This window comes from Numenius arquata, chromosome 12 (genome assembly GCF_964106895.1).
Source record: "Numenius arquata chromosome 12, bNumArq3.hap1.1, whole genome shotgun sequence".
Taxonomy (NCBI): Eukaryota; Metazoa; Chordata; class Aves; order Charadriiformes; family Scolopacidae; genus Numenius; species Numenius arquata.
The window spans coordinates 29,779,470-29,802,159 of NC_133587.1; the positions used below are offsets into that span (position 1 = coordinate 29,779,470).

A 22,690-nucleotide genomic window follows, 5' to 3' on the forward strand; every position below is an offset into this window, starting at 1 on the left:
TTTCATAACCGTGTTTCTTGATTCAGTGTCCACACACCCCTCAGCTATTTTGCTGTAAAAGTGTTCATAAAAAGTAGCAGTGCAAGTATGTTCTCCGCTCCCTCCTACCTATAAAGAGGGGCAAGGAGAGGGGCACTTGGAATTGGCTCTTCCAGTTTCCTTGGAAATTACAGACACAGTCAGTATCCATTTGAACAAGTAAAAAAGGCTTAATAATAAAAACGTGAATAGCAAAATATTACTTCCACGATCACTTCCATACTCATTCTAATTTCAAATCAAATTTAATTTCAAAATAATTTTTAATGATTTCAGAGCAAATCTGAGTCAGTCTTTGTGTTTGAAGGAAAAACGTACAGAGACCAGAAATACGTGTTATTTATCTTTACCTTATAAACTGCCTGAAACTCTTCAGTAACAGCAAAGATTGTCTGAATATTGTTCTCACTGAGCTTCTGAACCAGATGAGCAATAGAGGGATAATCCTATAAAAATCAAACATAAATTCATATTTGGGACACATGTTAGAAAATAATCAGAAAGACTTTGACATCATAAATACAAATTACCTTTAGAAACATAGCTAAGGCTTTTACCTAGCCAGCTTATGTCACAGTTCTAAATCAAAACAATCCCTGAAAACAAACACACATTGAAGATTCCATATACGCCCCATGAAGGTAGGTGTTTTTTTCCACAATAACATTATTGTATTCCCTGCCACTTGAAGTCTCCAGGTTAAATCCCTCATCTCAATGTTCTCAGAAGATTACCTTTGGTAGTTTTCCATATGACTTACTTATCTCAGTGAAAACCACCACCTTCTGCACTGTTTCATAAAGAAAACATGAAATAAAACTGAATTAATTTTAGGTTTTTATTGAGCAATACTCAATTTTAGGAATATAGGAACATATAAAATCTGTAAAGCTTATTGTGTTTGTCCCATCCAGTAAATGTTTTTCACCTTTTGTCTGATCTACCTATCAATAAACCATGAAGTCAGTGTTGTTAAGCATACTTTTATCATAAATTTTGCATCATAAGATTTCCAGTAGTATTAAAAACCTGACAAGGAGCTCTCTATTTTACATTATTTTTTTAACAGGAGTAAAATACTTCTGAACACAAAGACTAGAAAAATGGTAACATAATGGGACACAGCCACCACAGTTTGCCAGTGGACACACAGGATTATTAACTATTAAAAAGGCTGAAGTCCAACAACACAAATCATAGCGTGAAAGCTGTCATTTCTCAAAATTTTCCGATCAAGACTGGATTAACGCTTGCACATTTGCTTTAGTTCAGCTGAAGTTACTTGATGTAAAACAGAGGTAAATGGGTGACTTTGAAAAGATGTAGCGGTCTGAAACTATACCAGATGACCTGATGAGGTTGGCTGGTTTTTTTTGAGCTTAAGCATCACAAAATACTACTTTCTCCAGAAGATGATGTAAAGGCTTACGTAATAGTGGCTCATAGTGTACGTATTATTTTCCAGGTGACATCTCCCATCATTTGGTAAAACAATTCCACCAAGTTTACCATCTCCTGCAAAGTGAAATCCGGCATCTGTGGAAAACACTAGTAGTCTTGTAACGTTTCTCCAGCCAATTTGTTCCTGGGGAAACAAACAAATGGATATTTGGTATTTTGCACCAATTTATTCTATAGCAATGGGACCAACACTTGAGGGATAAAAGCAGGAAAAAGTAGACAGACGTAAGCCATACTGCAAAGTGTCACCCTGGAAATCATATAATTCACACAAATGTTAAAAGCACTGGCATTTAATTAAATGTCTGCTCTAAAACATCTCCTGTAGGACTTTCACTGAAGGCAAGAAACATTCTTTTTGAGATGTACTTTGGTTTGTTTAGTTCTCATTAGAGTATCTGAAGAGCAATAGAGTTTTAGAAATTGGGCACGTCAGTCCAGCTCTTTAATGCTCCCAAGTCCACTTCTATGTCACCACCACGCAGCCAGAGCACAGAGGACAACTTTAGCCTGTAGAAGGCTGCTGCAATATTGAATTTGAAGATTACGGCTTGCCCGGTGTTGGGCTCTGCAGAATCATAGGGCTTTGCCAATCTAGTCCAGATTTGGCCTCTGCATAGAGCTTGCCAGAGGACCACCCTTTTTTGCTGTACCATGAGCATCCTGACCCACATCTGCAGGGCTTAATTCTGTAACCTGCCCTTCCTATTTTTTTTTATAATTCTTCCAGAGTTGAAGGGAAGGGCCATATAAAAAGGTCACATAAATACCAGTTGACACAAAAAATAAAAAAAACCAAACAAAAAAACCCCCAGAAGGCTTATGTTTGACACTGAAGTTTTAAAATCAGACTCTAGATTGATTCAGAAAGTCCCGACTCCATTGATCAACAGGATAATAATATGGTAGTAAAGCACTGAACTTGGATATGACTTTTTGGTGAATCCATGTTGCGTAAGTGCACAGAATGGTCCATCAGACTATGGAAACAAAGAAGAATGCAGTACCTAAATCAGATCTTCAAAAATAAGTAAAAATCAGGTTTCCATCTACTTGTGTTTGCGAAGCTAGTAGAAATAACAATTCACCAAACTACTCTGAAACAACAACGAGAAGCAGCATATAAAGCTTCGAAATAGTTTGAGAGCAGCTGCTTATTTAGGATTTCATACATCCGAGAAGAATTTCACTCTTCTTTTGTAGCAGCCCTTAAAAACATTGTCTTTGGAATGTATCTCCCTGCTGTAAACATGACCTCCACGCTTCCCAGTTTCATTTGCTCACCAGAGGTCTCTACAAAAGACAACTGCCTATATCCATGCAGTCTGCCCAGTCCACCCTGTTGTACTAGCATGAGATGACCTGTTCAGCTGTCAGACACCATGAAACACTAAGGCTGTACCCCAAACAATTCCATCAAATAGTAAAGAAAATCAATACACACTCACCCCACAAACTGCAACCTGCATTATTGCATCAAATCCACCTTCAGGAGAATCTAAATTCCCAGAAATGTGCTGTTTACCTACAAGTTCATTGAATTTGTTTCCTTCACTGGTAAGGCTGAGCACATTTTTATAGCTAAATGGACTTGTACAGTTCTGGTCACCTGTACAAGGATTTCTGAGTTTGGCTGGTGTTGTACTTATATATGGCATCACAGTTTTCTCCACAAAAGAGCCGAAGCCTAAGACAGACAAAAAAACCTGTAAGTTGAAGAACGGAATTCTCTTATTTACATCACGATACAATAGAATACAAATGTATTACAGCTAAACTGACATCAGAAATAGCTCTCATACCTGTTCACATTCCACTTTCTTCATCAACACCAAGTTCCTCAACAGGTTCTATGTATTAGAATGTCTGCCATAATACTGCTAGTTTAAAAGAATTACTTTTTGTACACAATCATATGAAAAACATCAAGAAGGAAACTTGATTATATTTTTTAGAACAGGCAAATCTTTCTTACCAATTCGAAAGTCTGAAGTTATTTTTCCCATTTCCACCATCAGAGCCGTTCCAAGACTTTTCACATTCTCTAAATCATCTTTCATAGAATAGGAGAGGTCCATGAGATAATAAAGGTCAATGGGGTAGTCTTCAGCTCTCTTAAATTTTAATGAAAATGTTTGGGGTTCCCCTGTTCCAGAGATTAAACAACAAACAGAAGCCATGAAAAATTCCACAACTACACTGACAAGAAAAATGCCTTTTTAAGGAAAGTCTTTGAAATACTGACAGAGGTTTTGAACTCAAGGTGAGTGATCTTTTTTCTCTTGTTAATTGAAATGCTTAACAAAGTATGACGAAAAAAAATTCAAGTAGTATTTCTTTCAGATGTCCAACTTCATACTTCCAAGGTATTTTATCTCCCCACAGAAAATACTACTTTGCCAAAATCAAGCCTCTTGGTTTCTGCAATTTCAAACCTTGATACTTGCAATAATTTTAACAAGGTTCCTATAAGATCGAATCGTGTGAGTTTTCTATATCTATTTGCATCCAAGATAACTCCCAGAACTATCAGGGTTTAGTTTTTTAAAAAACATCATTTTTTTAAATAGGTTTATAAATGAAAAATCAGATCTGAACAGAACATTTCAAGATACTTTGCGACAAATACAGGCTGACAGCACAGAAGAGGCAGGGAGATAATGGCAAGTTTCTATTTATTGCAATTGTAAGCCCAAACCCTGAGTTTTGCCAACAGAAGCACGTAGTCTCACTCTGATGTTGAAGGACGCTGCAGAAAAATTACCCATCTCACAAAATGGAGAAGTAATCTTTTGCCTATTATATATGAAATAAGGAATAGAATTAGGAGGGGTTTTCCCCACCCTCTTCAGTCACTGAAGTTAAAGGGCAATATTGCTGCTGCTTAAGTCTGCTTAATAATTCACAAACATTTGCTTAATGTGAGGAAAAACTAGTAACTAGGGAAACCATTAGATGGGCAAAGTGAATAGTATATGGATCATGCAGCTATGCAGCACGGTTTTCACAAAGAAAAAAAAAGAAGCTAAAAGCTTTAGATTTTCCTTAGCTAGGGTTTCAATGACCCTGCACAGAAAGCAAATATTCCCCTCTGCAATCACATTGTCCCTTATCAGAGAACTTGTGACCAAGAGAAGTGCTTATAAACAGAGTAATAGTCTTTTGGGTAGTTTGGCTCTCGTTGCCCAGTCCCTCGTATGTTCTGATTAACAAAATTCTGTGCTGACAGAGGGACAATAATTTGATTTGAAACTGAAAGGGTCATATTAGAAATTAGAAATATTAGAAATTAATAGGGACAATACCAAAATTGCAAATTAACTTACTTTCTTTTTCCTTCCTTCCCTCTCCTTATTGTGCTAAGCTTCTTCAGATCATCTTGCATTTATTAAGGCAATCACCACCAAGCAGCTGACTCCAAGTACAGGAGGTATTCCAGGTAAACAGAAGGTAGCTGTTGAATGCATCTGCAGTACCTGGGAACTCTCCTTAAGGACAATCACCATTATCCTCAAGCACTGTATGGGCTGCTGGGCCTGTTTTTTTCTCCTCATTTGAATTAAATAAAATTCTCTTTAGGGGCTGGAAATGGTACACAACTACTTCATTCTCATTATTGTAGTCCCGTGTCCACATTTTTAGCCCCTGGAAACTAAGTATTTTACATAGCAATCCAAAAATCTTGCCACGTAACTACAAAACCACTCAGTTCAGACACGCAGACTTTAGGTGACAGCAGTGCTTCAAGGAAAAGGAAACGCTCTTCTAACTGCTGCACGCTCCTCTACTTTCATTCTAGGAAGCCACACTATAAAAAAATGAACTGGAAACAAAACAATTTTCCCTGATATATCTATGAGTCCATGCTGTATCTATTGTCTCAGAAGTTATATCGGGCACAAGTGATAAAAACATTGTATGTAATCTTTCATAAAAATAAAACAGTATTTGAAGTATCTAAACACCTGGGGTTGACCCGAATGGCTCCACTATCATTCAAGTTATCTGAACAATAGGAGTTCCTGTAACAAAATGGTTACACACTCAAAACATAAAATGCAGATGTGATGACTAGAATGAAACCTTACCAACTCTTAGTTTCAGTACTAATTTTTGTGGCTGGATCTGCGTAATGGCCTCTGGTTTCAGCTTCTCTGCAGCACCCTTCTTACGATTTGTTACTTCCCTGTCTTCAAGCACCCGTTTGCTACCTCTGGGATTTTCTATATCTTCCACAGGACATCCTTTATTCTTTAGTGCTGCCAAGTCATCACATCGGGCAGATGTTGGTTCTCCTTCTTGCAAAAAGTCCTAGAAAATAGGCAGGAGAGTATCAAGTTTACAGTTCTACAATTTGTTATACTCTTCCCACAATAACACTTTTTACAATTACTCCATCTTTTTTTGTTGTTTTGTTTTAAAGTTCACTCATAAAACACACCATCCTGAAATATGTTAAATTGTACTAGATAAATCAATGACTGCTACTTAGTCCAGGAGTTTGCATCTACTTAACTCATCTGTGTATAAGATGTAAGCAAGATGAAAGGAAAAAAAAAAATACCCAATGTCACCTCTGACAAAAGCAGGACATCCTTTTAAATCAGCTACTCTAAAAGTGACAGCAGATGGAAAAAGCTCTCATCTTCATGTCGCTGTCAATAATGTGAACCTATTTGTACAGCCTACTTGGCAACCACCTTCCCTTTTAACTTGCTTTTTTTTTTTTTGAAAGGCTTTAATTAAAGATTATGTAAGTGTACCCTGGTATTCCACAGCAAAATAATGGCAATTTGCTGACAGAGCAGGGGAAGAACAGATGACGACTCTTATTTTGGGGAAATTCAACGCTGAAAGTAAGATCCATAAGCAAAACCAATATGTAACTTTGTTCTCAACAACAAGTTACTATTACCTCAAACCTGAAAAAAAAGCTCTACCTTCAAATGAATAAATAAGGTTTCCAACTGAGAAATTTGGCCATTCTGATAGCTGCCTGAAAATATGAATACAAATAAATGTATCTTAAAGCTTGTCCGTTCTTGATAACTGGAATCTACAATGAATCTGAGAGCTCAAGGCCAAATTTTGAAGTTAGTCAGTTTAATTAAATGTTTAAAGTTTATAAGCTGGTTTGGGGGATAGCAAGTAGGTACTATATGGAAATAAATATACATTATCATCTAGCAAGAAACGGGAAAATTTCCCAGTTTTCATTAACAAACCAAAGAAGAGCTGTAGCATATACTGGTTAAGTCACACAATTTAAGATCATCTCACATTTTGTATTTCCTGAATTTAATTTTTAATTACGTAAGAAAACACTCTATGTTTCATACTGAAAAAACAACCCACCCACCCAAACCAATCTCCTACACCCCAAGTCTACAACCAACAGAAAACTAAAATTTGAACATCTTTCTTTTATAAAAGAAAACCTTCAATCTCTTCCCCTACTCCACCTATGTCTAAAATTACCTCTTACTCTAATGTCACTGGAAGAATATAATTAAGCATAGCCAGACAGATTCCATGCTGGAATGGTTTTAAATAACTATGAGACAGCCTGTAGGGTCTGTATACACTTAAGATTTACAAAAGTAGAAGTAAACACGTTGTGAAAAGCCATTCTACTCAAACCAGGACATCAAGAAAATCATAGTATCTGAATTTTTAAGTCCAAATAAGTATCAAACTGAAGAGCTACAGGAAACTACTATTAATGAAAACAGACTTTTCTACACATTTTAAGTATATACTAAAATTTGAAACCAAGGGGGAAAAAACAAACCATAAATGGAATTTTGCAGCACTTACTGTTTTTTTACACCAACCACAGTTTGGTCCTGCTTGTATACATTCACCACATGATTTTGCGTTAGCTTTTATGCAGTCACTTCCAGCTAGCAAAGAACACAGATCAGTCACTTCATTTATAAAAAGGTGCTAACAACAACAGAATTTTAGTTTGTTTCATTCTAGCTTTGTAAACTAACTTCTAACTACAAACAGATTATTAACATGATATAATTGACATATTGCCATTTGTACTCATCTAACAATTAAATATTTATCTACATAAATAACTGCTACATACATATATATAGTCGCAAAGCAACATTAAACTACTGCAATGAAATCAAGTGATTTACCTTGCTGAGCAAATCCATTCAGTAACAAGCAAGGGAGGACGCCAGCCCATATGAGCAATTTTAAATTAGTCTGAAATACACAAGCAGAAGACCAGATTGCATGATTTATCATAATGGGTAAACAAACAAAGTTGCAGGAAACTGCAGACACCTAACTGTGTTTCAGAGGAGACAAGGAACATGGAGCAGATGCAAATCAAATGATCTTAGTTGTACCAGCCAGAGAGTTTTGCTCTACTACAACCATGTTGTGGGCAAACTTTGTGTTTAGAAGATATTGAACGGGGTGCCGCCTTCTTAAATTATTTTGAAATGTTAGGTAAACCAGCAAGCTATGAGAAATTGGGAAATGCTGCTCAGTTGGAGAGGCGGGGGGTGGGGGGGGAAGAACCTAAACATTCTGTTTACATCTTATAAAAAAAATATTTATGCTCTGAATGTTATCAGAGAGAGACTTCTAAATAAAGATACCACAGAAATACAAGACAAAAATGGAGTTTCTCTATTCAAGTCTCTGTTTTAAGATAAACTCCAAAATACCTTCCTCAGAATCTTCAAAGGGCATTTTACAGTCTAACTTTGCACCTTTTATTCCAAACTAGAAATTTTGTCTCACAATACGTAACATAAAGCATCCTTGATATCAACTCAACCCTTTTTTTTTTCTTCTTTAGACAACAGAAAATTAATGGGTACCATTCTTATTAAAGAAAAAAACCCAACACTCTACCCTTTGTTCAGTGCTATAAATCTTAATGAACGCCTGGCAAAAAAAAAAACAAACATACAAACTATATAATCTATATGTTTTATGAGGCAAGATTTGAATGCTTATAAACCACAATTTAGGCTGACTTGTTTTTTACCCTAATTAGTGGTGAGACTTCACTTAGTACTCCAGAGTTAGGATTATATTCTAAAAATAGGTTTCAAATAGACCACTTTCTTCTAAATTTTCTTCTACTCTAACAGCAGGTAGTCAGCCAGAGTCAGCTGTCACGTCTTTGAAATTTTGATACTATTTTAAATTCCATTTCTCTCTCATCCATTGTAAGATTTCTGAGAACTTGGACCCTGGCTGCCAATTTCCTTGGTCACCCTAAAATGTTATTGCTAATTAAGCCTTTCTAGTCATCCTGGAAACATCAATATTCTTAATATCTTTTTGTTCTAAAAAATATCTTGCAATATAGCCACGGAAAAGTGAATTTGGCAGAGTCTTAAAACTAACCTGTCATTTTCTAGAGGATGTGCTATTATTCATATAAATCAGCAGCAAAGTGAGCAAAGCTTAAATTAGCACAGCACAGTTTTCTTTTTCCCACAATGATTTAGGGTCATTCATAATTGTTACTTTGCGCATCCAGCCAGACCTAACAAAGAAGTGAGAGCTGCTCTAAAATCCGGTGGAGAAGATTTCAAACAGAAGCCAACCGTTTGCTAATTGTATCCAACAACAGTACTAGATGGTTCATATTTTTCTGATAAATCATTTTGGCCCACTATTCTCCGCATCGGAAGCGGTAGCCAGAGGGTGAGGGGAGGGAGTTTAGACATAGGAGAATTGAGAGAATTTGCTGTGGAATGACTTCGCTAGATGTTGGGTATATGCACATAAGAAATTACTGATTAAAAAAAAAAAAACCAAAGAAAAATTGAACTGTGAATTATACCCTGCTTAACTTTTGAGCATTACTTATTGCACGTATCTTACTCCAATTTTTCCCTCTGCCCATCTCTGCAGAGGTTATCAGCCCTTCATTCGCAAAACCCTCTGTTTTGTGAACACTTTTGTATTAAGTCCGCTCTGCAGGCAACCACCTAAACCAAACTCGTGCCAATCATGAACCTTGATCAGAGGGGAACCATGACCCAACAAGCGTGAGTAGGTGGAAGACAGACAAAGGGACTGAATCAAGGTTAAAGAAAGAGAGTGGTTACGTGGCATAGGAGCACACCTTCTGGAGCAGGAATCTGGAGGGGAAAGCCTCACCAGGGTGCTCAAATTTTAGCTTCCTTCTTTTCTGTTTTTATGGTAGATGTGTTCTGAGTTTAACAAACCTTACTTCCCACAAACGAAAGGATATTTTGTTCCTCTAGAAGAAGTTTTGCTTTAAGTACAGCCCAGAACCGGGTGGGCTTTTCAGTAAGGAAAAAAATTAAGCTGCTGGCATCGCTTTAGTACTGTCTTTTCTGTTAGCTAAAACGAGAAAATTATAAACAGTTCACCTTTTTAGGGCAGACTAGCAGCGGATGCACAGCAAGCCCATGCAGACTATATAAATAAGTCAGCAAAGATGTGACACAGTGCTAAAACTATGACTAAGACCATTTGGAAGAGAAGCGTTCCTGTGGAAATGCATCCGCATGATGAATGTAGTTCTGGGCACCGATTCTCTGTAAAGTTAACAAGGAAAATGTCCTCTTCCATATAAGGCTGAGGCGATGCCTCTCCCAGAGCCGGCCGCCTGCCCGCCGACACAGTGAGCTCCCTTCCTTTACCTCCACTGCCTAATAGCTTTTCCATCTGCTGAGGTTTGGAAAAACTCAAAGATTTGCTAATTTGGATTCGATTCTGATTGTTCTTTAATGCAAGCGAAGCCCGGCGCACCCTTCGCACTCCAAACCGGCTCCCGGCTCACAGCAGCATCAAATACATCCTGCTGCAACTCACCGGTCAGTGCCGTGCATTGCCCTGATGCAGATTTTGTATTAAGGGAATAAACCAAACCAAACAACGCCTAACTACACCAGCCAGCCAGGAAACTCCCCCTGTCAGTATTCAACCACAGGCGACAGGAACAGAAAAGAACTCATTGTTACAAGAAATAAATGATTTTTTTTTGCGCAGCATTTACATATTTTCTATTATACTCATTCTCCCCTTCTTAATTAAACCCTTGAAAATATCCCAGCATCCTTGAAAAAGTGGTGTTTTTTTCCCCTGTGAAAAAAAAACCAGCTCAAAGCTTACAAAAGGTACGCTTGCCAAGAACCGGAATCTCTTTAACAACTATATCACCAGTTGGATCCTTTTTAAAAGGCAAATGGTGTGCTGTTGAAAAACTGATTTTAAAATTATTTCTGCACATTTGTGAACCGTACTCTATTTTTGATAAATATTTTAGGAAGACAAACAAGGATATAACTTCAATGTTTGGACTTGTTGCTTTCCAAGTATTTTTGCTAACCATCTCTACAAACAGTAATGCTTGAAAAGAATTTTTTCTTTATAAAGTCAGCTTTGATGGAAATCTCTGGAGCTTCTAATTTGAAATGAGAGACTCACTAAGTGACAACAGGAAAAAGGAAGGATAAGTTCTCCAGAGCGAGACTAATTTTGAATTTAGCCCTTTTGTATATTGCTAATCATCACGATATTTAAAAATTAAAAATTTACTCACCCACAGCACTAATGGCTTTTGCAGCTTTTTATATTTATTTATCAGAACAGCAATAGCATCTGTGCAGAAAATTAACTGGGCAAATGGGATCGAAAGGAAAGGGTAAGAGTTACAGAAACACTAATTCCTTTGAAATCAAATATGGATGGCTATGCTGCTCTCCTCTCACCACTCCTCCGCTCAGCATTTCACCCCACCTGACACAGGCCACAGTTTACACTGATATTAAGGCAATGTTGGCAACTAGCTGTTTGGCCATTGCCGAGCAGCTCCTCATCCTCCTCCACCCCAGTACTCCAGCATCCATCAAGCCAATGCCAAGCAGAGGAAAGCACTACACGGCATCTGCCCCTGCTGCTTACCAGAGCCTGCCTCGCTGCAAGGCCTTCTGCTGAAATACACAACCACGCTTCAGACCACAGGGAACCATTTCAATATACACTAAGAGTTGAGTTGTTGTGCAGAAGCCACCTTTTCTGAGGCAATAACCAGACAGCCTACTTATTCACATCCCCACACACCGCTCTAATCACACTTATAAACCTAGAAATGAATAAGGAACTCACACTTTCGGACTAGCGTTCATGCTTCCCGCAGACTGACACCTCTTCGCATCAGCTGTGTCTTCACGGGTTTAAAGCTCGATTCAGAAATGCTGTATGGAACTGATCCCTCCTAGAGCTGAGATTATGTTTACAGCCACTTTCATCTAGTGTAAAGGATGGAAAAATCACTTAAGAGAGCTGCCCCATCCTCCTTGTTGATTGTTCGTCCTTGTTAATCAGCCTCTTAGTTGATTATTCTTACTGCTTTCCTTTCTGACCAGTGCTAGCATCAGTGCAGCCACTGAGGAACACCGCAGCAAGGAGATCTGGCTGAAACACCAATCCAACAAAGAAAGTGGCTACTTTCAGCCACCTGGGTACAAAAACGCTTGTTCTGGCACAGCAGAGGTGATGAGATGGGGATGGAAAAAAAAAAAAAAAAAAAAAGAGAGAGAACTGGGGGGAAAAGGAAAAAAAAGGCAAAGGATACTGCTTCTCAGGCACAGTCCACAGCCATATGCTGGACTACACTCGTCACACAGTCAGCCCCCACCCCCAGTCATCAAGGCTCTGGTTATAAGAAGAGCAGGAAGAGCATGTTTCTAAAATAAGCAGAATTAAATAGTCCCTGGAGATGCCTGTTTCAGGACTTGATGGCTACCCTGCTAAAAAAGTTCCTTCTTCCCTCACTCCAGAAGGTTTGCTTGCGTTAGCTGAGGGCCATGCCTTTTCAGCATGAATTTTATGGACTGGCAAGATGAATCCCACTCACATTTCTGGAAAAAAATGGGGAAAAATAAATAATAAAACAAAAAAGGACACCAGTTTTCTTTACTGAAGAAACCAAACAACCCCAGTGACATGGGACAGCAATTACACAGACACTACAGACCTCTAGCAACAACCCCACCTCTGTAAGCACTCCTGACAGCCAGAACTCCCACAACAGATGCCATTAATTACAACCCCAAATTTGCTTGGACACACAACAGCTCTAAGCATGTCATTGTACATCAATTCACTGCAAAGCAGCAACTCACTATAGAAGAAAGTGGTAAAATGGTATCTTGCTGCTCTGTCTTGCGGGATCAATATATTGCTCAAAGACACAGGTACAGAAATGAAAGTGTTTCACACCAAGGAGCAAGGAGTTACTTTTAATCAAAACTTCCAAGTTTGTGGTGTAGATTTTCCAATGAATTTTTAATAGGTAATTCTTGATTTGTGACCTCAACAGCTATCTTATCTACTTAATCAATGCCGGTATTACTGCAATACTGAATGATAGCTGGGATACACTGCTTACACAGTAAATTCCACCACCACCAGATCAAGATGCTACTTGATGTATTCTTCTTCATGGAAGTGGAGATTTGGGGTAAATGCAGATGGCTGAAAAGCAAGAAATTTGAATCAAAGAACCAAAACCTTAACTCACCCTGTGAAACTATTTGTTCCCTGAATATACACCAGCCCTGTGATGGCTGCCCTTCAGAGAGGTCCAGCTCCCGCTCTTGCATCGTCAAGAGATGAGCTCGTGGAGTATCCCCATGTAGGGGAAGTGAACTTGATGGAAACAGTCAAGATGGACAGTGAAAGTACAGTTTCAAAAGCAGGGTTTTGCAGCACCCCAATCCAAATCACAACGCTAGAAGTAAGCTTGCTCTCCACAGCCCATCTAGCCTACCAACAGCATGGCTCATCAAGAACACAACGTTCCTCGGCCCCCTGGCAACTTCACAGATGTTAACGGAGCAGATTTTGAACTGCTTGCAGTAATATGGAAAGAATGGGACATTAATCCAGATTAATGTGCAAAATAAGAAATTCTTTAGCACTGAAACAGCTTTCATACAAAAAATTCATCACATCATGACTGCTTACTCAAATTGTGTCCTGAAAAAGCTTCAAGGCATATCCAGTTCAGCTACTGTGACACTACAGGATAAAAGAATCAGCAGTATTTCACATGGGACTTCATTTCTCTCTGTGTTGTTACCTCTAAGTTAATGGAATAAAACAAGCATAGTCACCAAGTACTCATGATAAGCACTTCCATAACCACTCTGTTTTAGTGGGCATCATATGTTAAAATATATAATAAACCAGTTTGGACAAAAAACTGATTTTCTACTTAGGTTAGGGAGACTAGCTCCTCCAGTATGGTTATCTGAGATTATCTACCACAATTAGTGCACGTCACTGGTTAGTTCAGAAGATCCCCCCGCACGGGTGGGAGTCCAAAAAAAGATATGAATACGTATTACTGCATGCCAGAATGACAGGGAAACATATCACAATTCTGCAGATTCTGCATGGAAACTTCTGTGCCCCCCTCCTATGCTTAGCAAGACAGACAAACATGGTAACACCACTGGTTTGGTAAGGCTCTCAGTTACAGTGCATTACTACCCATAGTTTATTATGCTTACCACTCTAAAAAAATTCTCAAGAGATCAAGTCGCTTAAAATTCACCAAAAATTACTGTATTCAGTGGGAAAAATCAATAAGCATTAGGTTCTAAAAGAGACTTGCAGGTCTTAAACCACTACTTAAAACCCAGCACGGGCACCTGCACCGCCTTGCCGCTTCAGCGGAACGTATGAAAACATTCATGTGCAAGTACCAGCAAGCTGAGGCCACAGCTCATGAGAACAGATCTGGAAGGCTGTTCATGGTATCAGCCTGTGTCCCCAGAGCACAGGGTGTTTGTTGCTTATATAGCACACAGCTGCTTCAAGACAGAACAGCTAACTTCCCAAGCACTCACACTGTTTATGGAATTTACTGATACTTGTTCCTGGATTTCACAGGAGCCCTCAACTTACTGACAGTTCTAAATAGGGGAACAAACAGCAATTAGCCATTTTTCTGAAAAGTATTTTTTTGTCTTGATTTGAATTACTGAGTGGAATCTACTGGGTAATTTCCATCCACTAGGGTGGAAATCCAGCCAAGTTAGGAGCCTGGCTGCAGGGAGGAGGGTGAGGATGGAGATTCTTTTTGACAGGACACAGAAGTTTCCCCTATAATCAGAAAAAAAAAAAAAGAGGTACTGATTTCAGATACAACTGATTTCAGAACAACTGCAGATGATAAAGTCTTCTGATATTTGACATCCCTCCACCTTGAGAAAATGCGGTAAATTCAGTTGTGATACAGTTCGCGTGACAGAGGGTGGCAACGGTTCCCAGATACTTTACAGCACTGAGGCATAGCCAAGAAGTACGATAACTGGGCTCCAAAGGGTTTGAATTCACATTTCCTGGGAATGCCCCATCAGCCTACAGGATTATAGTAGTAAGAGCACTCTCCACTTATTAAAGCAAAACTGCTATGCAACCAAGAATGAAAGGCATGGAGACAGAAAACAAGCTGATAAAGTTTTGACTCTTGTTTATTTACTGAAGTACTCAGACGGCGAGAGGTAGAAGAAAGATGTAAGCGGGGTTCCAGATCCTGTTCCCTTTAATATATATATATATGTATATATATACAGATTTTACAGCACATTGTTAATGGATAAAAATAGAGAGAGTTTTAGTACCATGATCTGGAGTATGAGCTTTATCTATTTCTCACGAAATGCCCTACCTGCAGGAAAGTGAAAGGACACAGGTGGATGTTCACACTCGGGCACAGAAGAGCCTGGACTGCAAACCTCCTGTATCATGCACGACTATCTCACTAGTGCATACTCAGCTGAAATCCCTCTCTAACTGCAGAACTGACCAATCTGAACTATGTGGACTTCTCTAAGAACATAAAGAAGTGAATACTTATCCTTTCAAGAAACACCTAATGCAGCCAGGGAGCTTCTGGTAAGTTAGAAGAGACCTACTGAATTTAGACTTCTACGGAGCATAGCAAACCTATTTAAGCAGGATAGATTATGTACCACGGTTTATTTCATGGCACTGTATTTCTATACAAGTTTTCATTAGAAAAATCCATTGATAATTTCACTTAATGACAAACAAACTACTGCAACCAGCTGCAAACCTCAATAATACTGATCACAAGCAAAAACAAGCTGTGTAATAAATTGTAAAGAATACTAATGCTGCTAAAGCCTACTGAATTTGTCTTTTCATAACATGTTTCTGTTTAAGGAGTCACACGAGTTCAGATTTCATGCTGGCGACAGTGACAAAAAGTAAAAGCATGAGAAAAAGATGCTCAGGGACAACATGAAGACGCTGCCACTGAGTCAGAGCCTCCACCTGTCAAGTCAGCAAACCCCAAGCGCAACCTTGATCTCTTCCCTTTGTTCTGATGCCTTTCGGAGAGCACTGTGGTGTGGGCAGGACTAACACTGGTTACTCAGCACCACTTTTGAAGTAGGGACTTTTTTTCAAATAGTGTATGTACATACTGCCATGCACAGAAGGTTTGTAATTCATGACCAGACCTCCTTAGTACTACATACAACCGGTAGTTATTAATTTAAGAACACTTTGCTGTATTAACAATCCTTGTCCCTAGCTTGGTCCTAATGCTGACAAAGAGACTATTTGTATAATGTTTTCTTGACCCGTTGAATCATAATTTGAAGCCAAGATTCCACAGTTTAGGAGTTGCTTTGGAAAGCATCTTGATGCTTGAAAGGCAAGCAGTGCTTATACACAGCTCATGTGAACAACCAACCTGTGTGTGATCACCACATATAGGAAACGGTTTAAGAGTACTTCACTTGGATCTTTCTCATGAGAATGTTATTTTTTCCACATAGGTTTATTTAGATATTTTTAACAGGCAATTACCACATGACAACTGTATTTTGGAAAACTAGACTAACAAAGAGGTGTATTGTGCTTAACATTCAATGGTAAATTAGGAGAGAAATACATATTCTCAAATGGAGCAGGCAGAGGCCTGCAGCTACATCTAATTAAAACACCAGCAACGTGCCTTTGCTGTTTATTAACTATGGCTTATACCTAGTTTCAACTAAAACAGTGGCTTTTCAGAAAAAGATGCAAATTTGTAACTACTTCTTGCTACCCTACACTGCTCAAACTATTGTGCTTAAAGTACAGACTGAAAAAGAAGAACACCCCACCACCACACACCTGCGCTCTTCTCTTTGGCTAAGAAATCTCATGTCAGTGCATCTTGCCCACAGAAAGCTGGAATTCCTACGAGAACATTATGAAGCTCCTAGAATTTTAAGCAAGGATAAAATAATAAAACCTATTCATATGCTGCTTATGCCAGCATGCAAGCACACCACGCAGTCTGCACCTCTCCAAGGCTAAACAGCTAATACACCAAGACCACAGGTACCGATACTGTGGTTGAAACTATTGTTTTCTATATCTACAGCAGCTTCTATGCATGTGCACCTTGAAAGCTTCCTCTTTAAGGATAAATATATAATGAGGACATGTAAATGTTAAGAACCAAAACAACTGATTTTTTTCCCCCTTAAAACTACCACTGTCAAATATGTTTTCCATACTCTTGCCAAGAGGTTTCCAGTAGTTCACGTCCATCACAGCCTTAGTGACTCAAAGCACGTTGTCTCTGTGAATTTGTAAGAATTCCCACTGTTCCCAATCTCACTGTTATCAGTAGGTATTTCTCCATAACAAAAACCCTGAAATATTTGTTATTACAAGCACCTCTTTACACAATTGTGATCAAAACAGAGGGGGGGGGGGGGGGGGAAATCTGTTTTCTCACTTTTCAAATGCTTTTAGACCCATCAGTCATTTTTGCCATGATAATTTCATTTCTCCTCTTTCTTAAATGTGACACACTTTTTTTTGGTGGGAAAGAGTGTGAATTGAATATTTAGCTTGTTTACATAGGTCTTGCTAGTCTACAAGACTTCTTGGCTAAGTTTAGAATTTCCATCTCAGAGAGATTACAATTAGGAATGCCACATAACGATTTAAGCCATTCTAGTAGAAAACACGGGTGTCTGTTCCTTGTGGTAGTATTAAATTCCCACACACTCTGCACCACTTAGTACTCCCATAAAGAGACTATTTAATTTTGTGCAACTTAAACCTCACATTCATCCACACAGGGGGAAACGAGAAGTTTAGTTAAACATATAAATATAGCTCTTACACAGCTGACTAACTGATGCTTCTGAGGCTGTGCTGCCTTAGAACTGTCCACGACTGTCACAACATCTGGCTAAACTTACTTTAATCCAACCTTTTCTTTTAAAGGAAAAGCAGAACAGAGAAGCATGTACATCCTTAAGCAAAAAGCTCGAGAATTCCAATTAATGCAGCGTCTTGCTCATCTATTTCCTTAAGAGAACATAGCTGCAAACGTCTGGCTGGCCACTGCTGCAGGTACTGCAGGAAGCCAGAAGCTGGCACACTGCAAAGGGCAAACTCAGCGGAAACTCCGCCGTTACATGGCAGCGTTCACCCACAAGTAGCTATCATTAACACTCAGGGTAGTTTCAGCAACCAAAACCAAGATGAAAGCGAGCTGCTGATGAAAGGAACAGCAGTGCTACAGCATCCTCACCCCCAAAAAAGCAACCGCTGCCCCTGTGCTCCCACTCGTGGACCTGCCCCACCACCATGCTCAGCCGTTCCCACTTGCTGGGCTGGCAGAGCGCTAACCTGAGTCACCCCTTTCCCCTCCACATCCAAACCCACTTTTTGTAAGCCTCAGCGAGCTGAACCAGACCTCCAAACGGACCAGGGAGTGCTGAGGAAACAACTTCTGTAAAGCAGGAGGTGGCTGTCAAACTGACTGGCCTCCGAAATTACACCGAGCTCTTTGCGTGCTGCTAAACCAGCCTAAACCCGGGCTGTCAGAGGCCCACCTTCCTCCTCTGCTGGCCCGGGCGAATCGCCTGGGAATGCTCTGTAACACACCCACAGCCAGTTTGGTGAGCTAGCCACATTTTACTTTTTTTTTTTTCTTTTCCAATAGGTTATTAGAATAAATTGGTTGGCCAAAAATACTAAGACAAGTGAAGAACAAAAGACTGAAGGTTTGTGGGTTGTTTTTTGTTTGTTTGTGGGGGTTTTTTGGGGGGAGAGCAGAGAAGGGCTGGTTTGTTGGGGAATTTTGGTGTTTTTTTTTAATTCACGACTTGAATGGCGAGCACACAGAATAATGCTTACAGATAGTATCCAAATATTTAATTGCAAGGTTTTTTTAAAAGTTTCGCTATTCTAACACAATTTAGGATGAGACATACTGAAACAACTCTCATCCTCAACACACTTTCAACACTGCGAAGTGGTCAGGAAAACGAATATGCAGAAATAATTAAAAAACCGCTCATCCCACAGAACTACACACAGCCTTAAAAATCTGTATCTCTCTACGAGATTGTTTAATATAAATATGAAATATATAGAATTAAATATATGTGATAAATATATTTTTAGATAGATATACATATATAACTAATGATGATTATTAATTCAAAGGCAGTGATAACTGGCTAGGTATAAGCACACAGTGAAACAAACACTGGACTTCATCCAGATCTTAATCCTGAAGTTTGAGCACTTGCAAAAAGCTCACCCATCTCTGGAAAAAAATTACTTCAAACTTAAAATACTTTTTAAAAACAAACAAAAAAAACCCCAAACAACAGACCCATCACAAAGTACTTTTTATAAAGCAGTACTTGCCTGAACAACCTGCCTATTAATACACTTCTGCTGCTTTCCAAAGTAGGATTTTAAGCCTGGAGTCCACAGGCTGCTTCTAAGAGGACTGCAAAAGATAATAAAAAGATGAGGTTTCTCAGAGCAGCCAAGTAGACCTACCAGTTCACCACTACTGAATGGAGACAGTTCATCTTCTCTGGGGCCTGAAATTCCACACTTTGTACCCTTCATCTACCTGGTGCCAACTGCGGTCAATACTTTCACCTCTTAACTGAGACAGTGGAACAAGCTGAGCAATAACTCCTTGCTGAGTTATTTCTCACCTGATCTAGCAAGCTAAGATGGATTACTCAAGTCAGAAGAGTACTAAAGCAAGCACAAACAGATGCCGTGAGGTGCCACAGCAGTTTATGCCAACTTATCTCTGGACTAGCACACTCCTCTCGCTATGAGCTGCACATTTTCCTATTCCTCCCCTTGGTCTGAAGCATGTCACTAGTAACACATCTGGTCACACAGCTGAAAATTCATTTTTTGCCAAGCTATTTTTCAACCAGATCAGCTATTTCAATGACTTACTGTACAGTCTTACGACTTCCACTGCTGATGCAAGGACGATGGCAAGACTGCACAGCTACAGGTACAAGGGACAGTTAAGACCTACATTGGTATAAATTGCTGCACAGCCACGTTCCCATGAAAATAAAAAACATTTTTAGTTGAATTAATGGTTCGAGGGCCACTGAAACATTTTACGAAATACGAAATTCAGGTAAATTTGAAAACCACTTGTCTGCCATGGAGTTTTGAGTTATCACTAATGAGTAAGCTTTTTTTCTTTAAAAAAAAAATCTGCAGAGACCTAGTATTAAAATTGCTTCCAGCTATAAGCAAGTGTTAATAATATTAAATACAGACATTATTCATTTAGGAAGTGAAACTGCATTGTGAATTATGTGCCAAAAAGAGCTGGTATCTGTGCAAGATTATTTTTTTTTTTTACTATCTAACCACTCTCTAGATTGGTCAGCTGGCTGCGATAAAAATGCTGGCAGCAACCTTACACACTATAGTTACTCTTTAATGCTAAAGTTGAGTTTTTCACTGAAACTGGTGATAGCAGCAACATGGCTATGTAACATTTTAGTTTAGGCTTTGAAAAGTTATGTAAACAACATCTGTAGTGGAGGGAGGTAACACATACATGGAAAAAAAATGTTTATCACTGCTTATCAATTTTATGATGCATTTTAAACAACCTATAGCCTATATGTGTAGTATGTTCTTCCGAAAAAGGAAATTTGCTGTTTCCTTTTTTATGCTCAAGTCCACACCCAGGAAAAATTACACTAAAATTCTTGAACACTGATTTCTCACACAGATTTGTATTTGCATAGAAATGACAAAAACAGCACAAAATTTTATTCCCCATTTTTGAACTGTACAGTAAAAGGAAAGAGAGAATGTTATCTCCTAAAATGTTACACTTAAAGGTGTTTTGGAAATGTATGTAGGTTACATTTGCACACAACTGAAAGACAGACTTTTAACCTATTCTGACACAAAACCAGCAAAGTGACATTGCAAAAACAGTCCAGGCTTGCATTTTGTGCAGACGGGCTACAGTACGCATTTCAGCATCGGGACAATCTTTAGGTAGCACCAGACAGTGAGCACATTAACATACGGTAAATACAACCTTGCAAACATACATAAGGAAACTCAGAGAAGGCAATTCCGGACTTTTATCCTATGGCCACCAAAAATGAAAAATAAAACTTCAGTGTAATAAGAAAAAAACCCCATCCAGAACACACCAGCAACACATAATCAACCTTGCTTACCCTCGTCAATCTTGTGGATGATGCTACCAAAGATCTCCTCATTTCTCCTTTTTATTATCAGAAGAGGAAGCACTTCACTTGCTGACTGGACAAGCACAATGTCTTCAGCCACTCCACTGTCACAGACATAGTACTAATATGAGAAGTCATCCCGATGCAAAATTTAATTCCAATTTAATGATAACCAACTACTAACACATGTCATCTTCTGATCCCTGGGAGAGTGCTTTTTATTTAACATCAAAAAGCTTATTCTTTTGTATTTATCTCCACTTCAGAAACAGGTTTTCCTTTTAGCTGCACTCATCTTCACACAAAACCCTTTTAACCTAAGATCTGGAAAACCAGACAACTGAGGCTCTTAGGTAGAGCTTGGATGTTGCCCAATTTAATACTTGAGTGACTGAATCTGCAGAGGACACCAGCCAAACTACTAGAATGCCAGGTCCTTCAAACAACCTCTTACGGCCCCCGATACGCTCCTGACACTCAGGTTACCCCACAACTCACAGGGAGCATCCTGTGATCTTCTGCTTTACAGCCGCGCAAGGCCACAGATGACTCCCCATGGTGCCTACAAAGACGCAGAGCAGATGAGGACATCAGAGCAGAACGGCTCCGAGCAGCAGGCAGCTGCACAAGGGGCAGAAACTACCCCTCGGTGCCAAGGCCTGAGGTTAGCACTGCGTTAAAACACACTGAACTACAACTCCACCAAAGAAAACGAACAAACCCTACAATGCCAGCTTATCCTCCTTTTTCCTTTGCAACAGGGAATGGCTCTTGCATCCTTATCTCAATACTTACTTCAAGGTCAAGGTTATGCCAAACCAGACATCCTGGTCTCAGGTTTGTTTTTCAAAACTATGACCTCAGGGACAAAGTATAAGTTAATATCCAAGATACTACTTTTGACTCATAATATCACCATTTCCTAAGTGAAATACTGACTCTTTCTAAATTAATTTAATACAATTATTTTTCTTCTTTTTTAAATAGCCACAAATCAGTCATCTTCGCATGAGGGTAAGTTCAGTGTTTCAGTTTAGCCCAATATATAATTATTGTTTTTCATTCTACCACAAAGGATGAAGAAAGAAGAAGAAAGCTTTCACTTTTTCCGTTCAGCTTCCACATCAAAAGTGCCTTTAGTTGAACAGCTCTAAATGTAAAAAAAATTATGTTAATAGCCATAACAGAAAAATTAACTACATGTGAGTACTTGTATGTAGCATGTACACTACACAGATATTTACAGCTTAATATAATAAGAATCCATATAAACAATGGCTCTCCTTCCTGCTTATGTACTAGAATGTACCATGAGGAGAACTTAAAACTAAGCTAAGTCAAACCTAGAGTAAGCGATCTTGTACAAAACATAGATCAGAAATAAATGAACTGCAAATATCATGTTGATCTTTTTGAGGAAGAAAATACTGGCACTGGATATTGAATATGTTATCATTTATGAGCATTTTGAGAAGAATCTGCACTTAAACATGGCCTTACAAATTAGAAGTTTAGAGAAAACAACTATAAACAGAAAATTAATGATTTGTTGGCAGAACGTGAGAACTGCATTAATTCATCAAAAATACGCAAGACACTTTTTCTGTGGGAGAAAGAAAAGAATGGTGAGAAAA

General features: G+C 38.8%; 1 protein-coding gene across 5 annotated transcripts in view; it reads right to left on the reverse strand.

Moving 5' to 3' along the window:
* Positions 1-22,690, reverse strand: part of ITGB1 (integrin subunit beta 1) — a 45,307-nt gene that overhangs the window by 17,042 nt on the left and 5,575 nt on the right. For 2 of the 5 annotated variants that reach the window (XM_074157288.1, XM_074157289.1), the window contains exons 2-8: positions 7,653-7,722; positions 7,318-7,403; positions 5,589-5,811; positions 3,476-3,646; positions 2,949-3,187; positions 1,469-1,624; positions 390-485 (exon numbers count right to left, since the gene is read on the reverse strand). In XM_074157288.1, the coding sequence (XP_074013389.1) occupies positions 390-485; positions 1,469-1,624; positions 2,949-3,187; positions 3,476-3,646; positions 5,589-5,811; positions 7,318-7,403; positions 7,653-7,722 (1,041 nt within the window). Of the gene's footprint in view, positions 1-389; positions 486-1,468; positions 1,625-2,948; positions 3,188-3,475; positions 3,647-5,588; positions 5,812-7,317; positions 7,404-7,652; positions 7,723-11,622; positions 11,766-22,690 lie in introns of all 5 variants that reach the window. The other 3 variants (XM_074157291.1, XM_074157290.1, XM_074157292.1) reach the window with 2 other exon arrangements.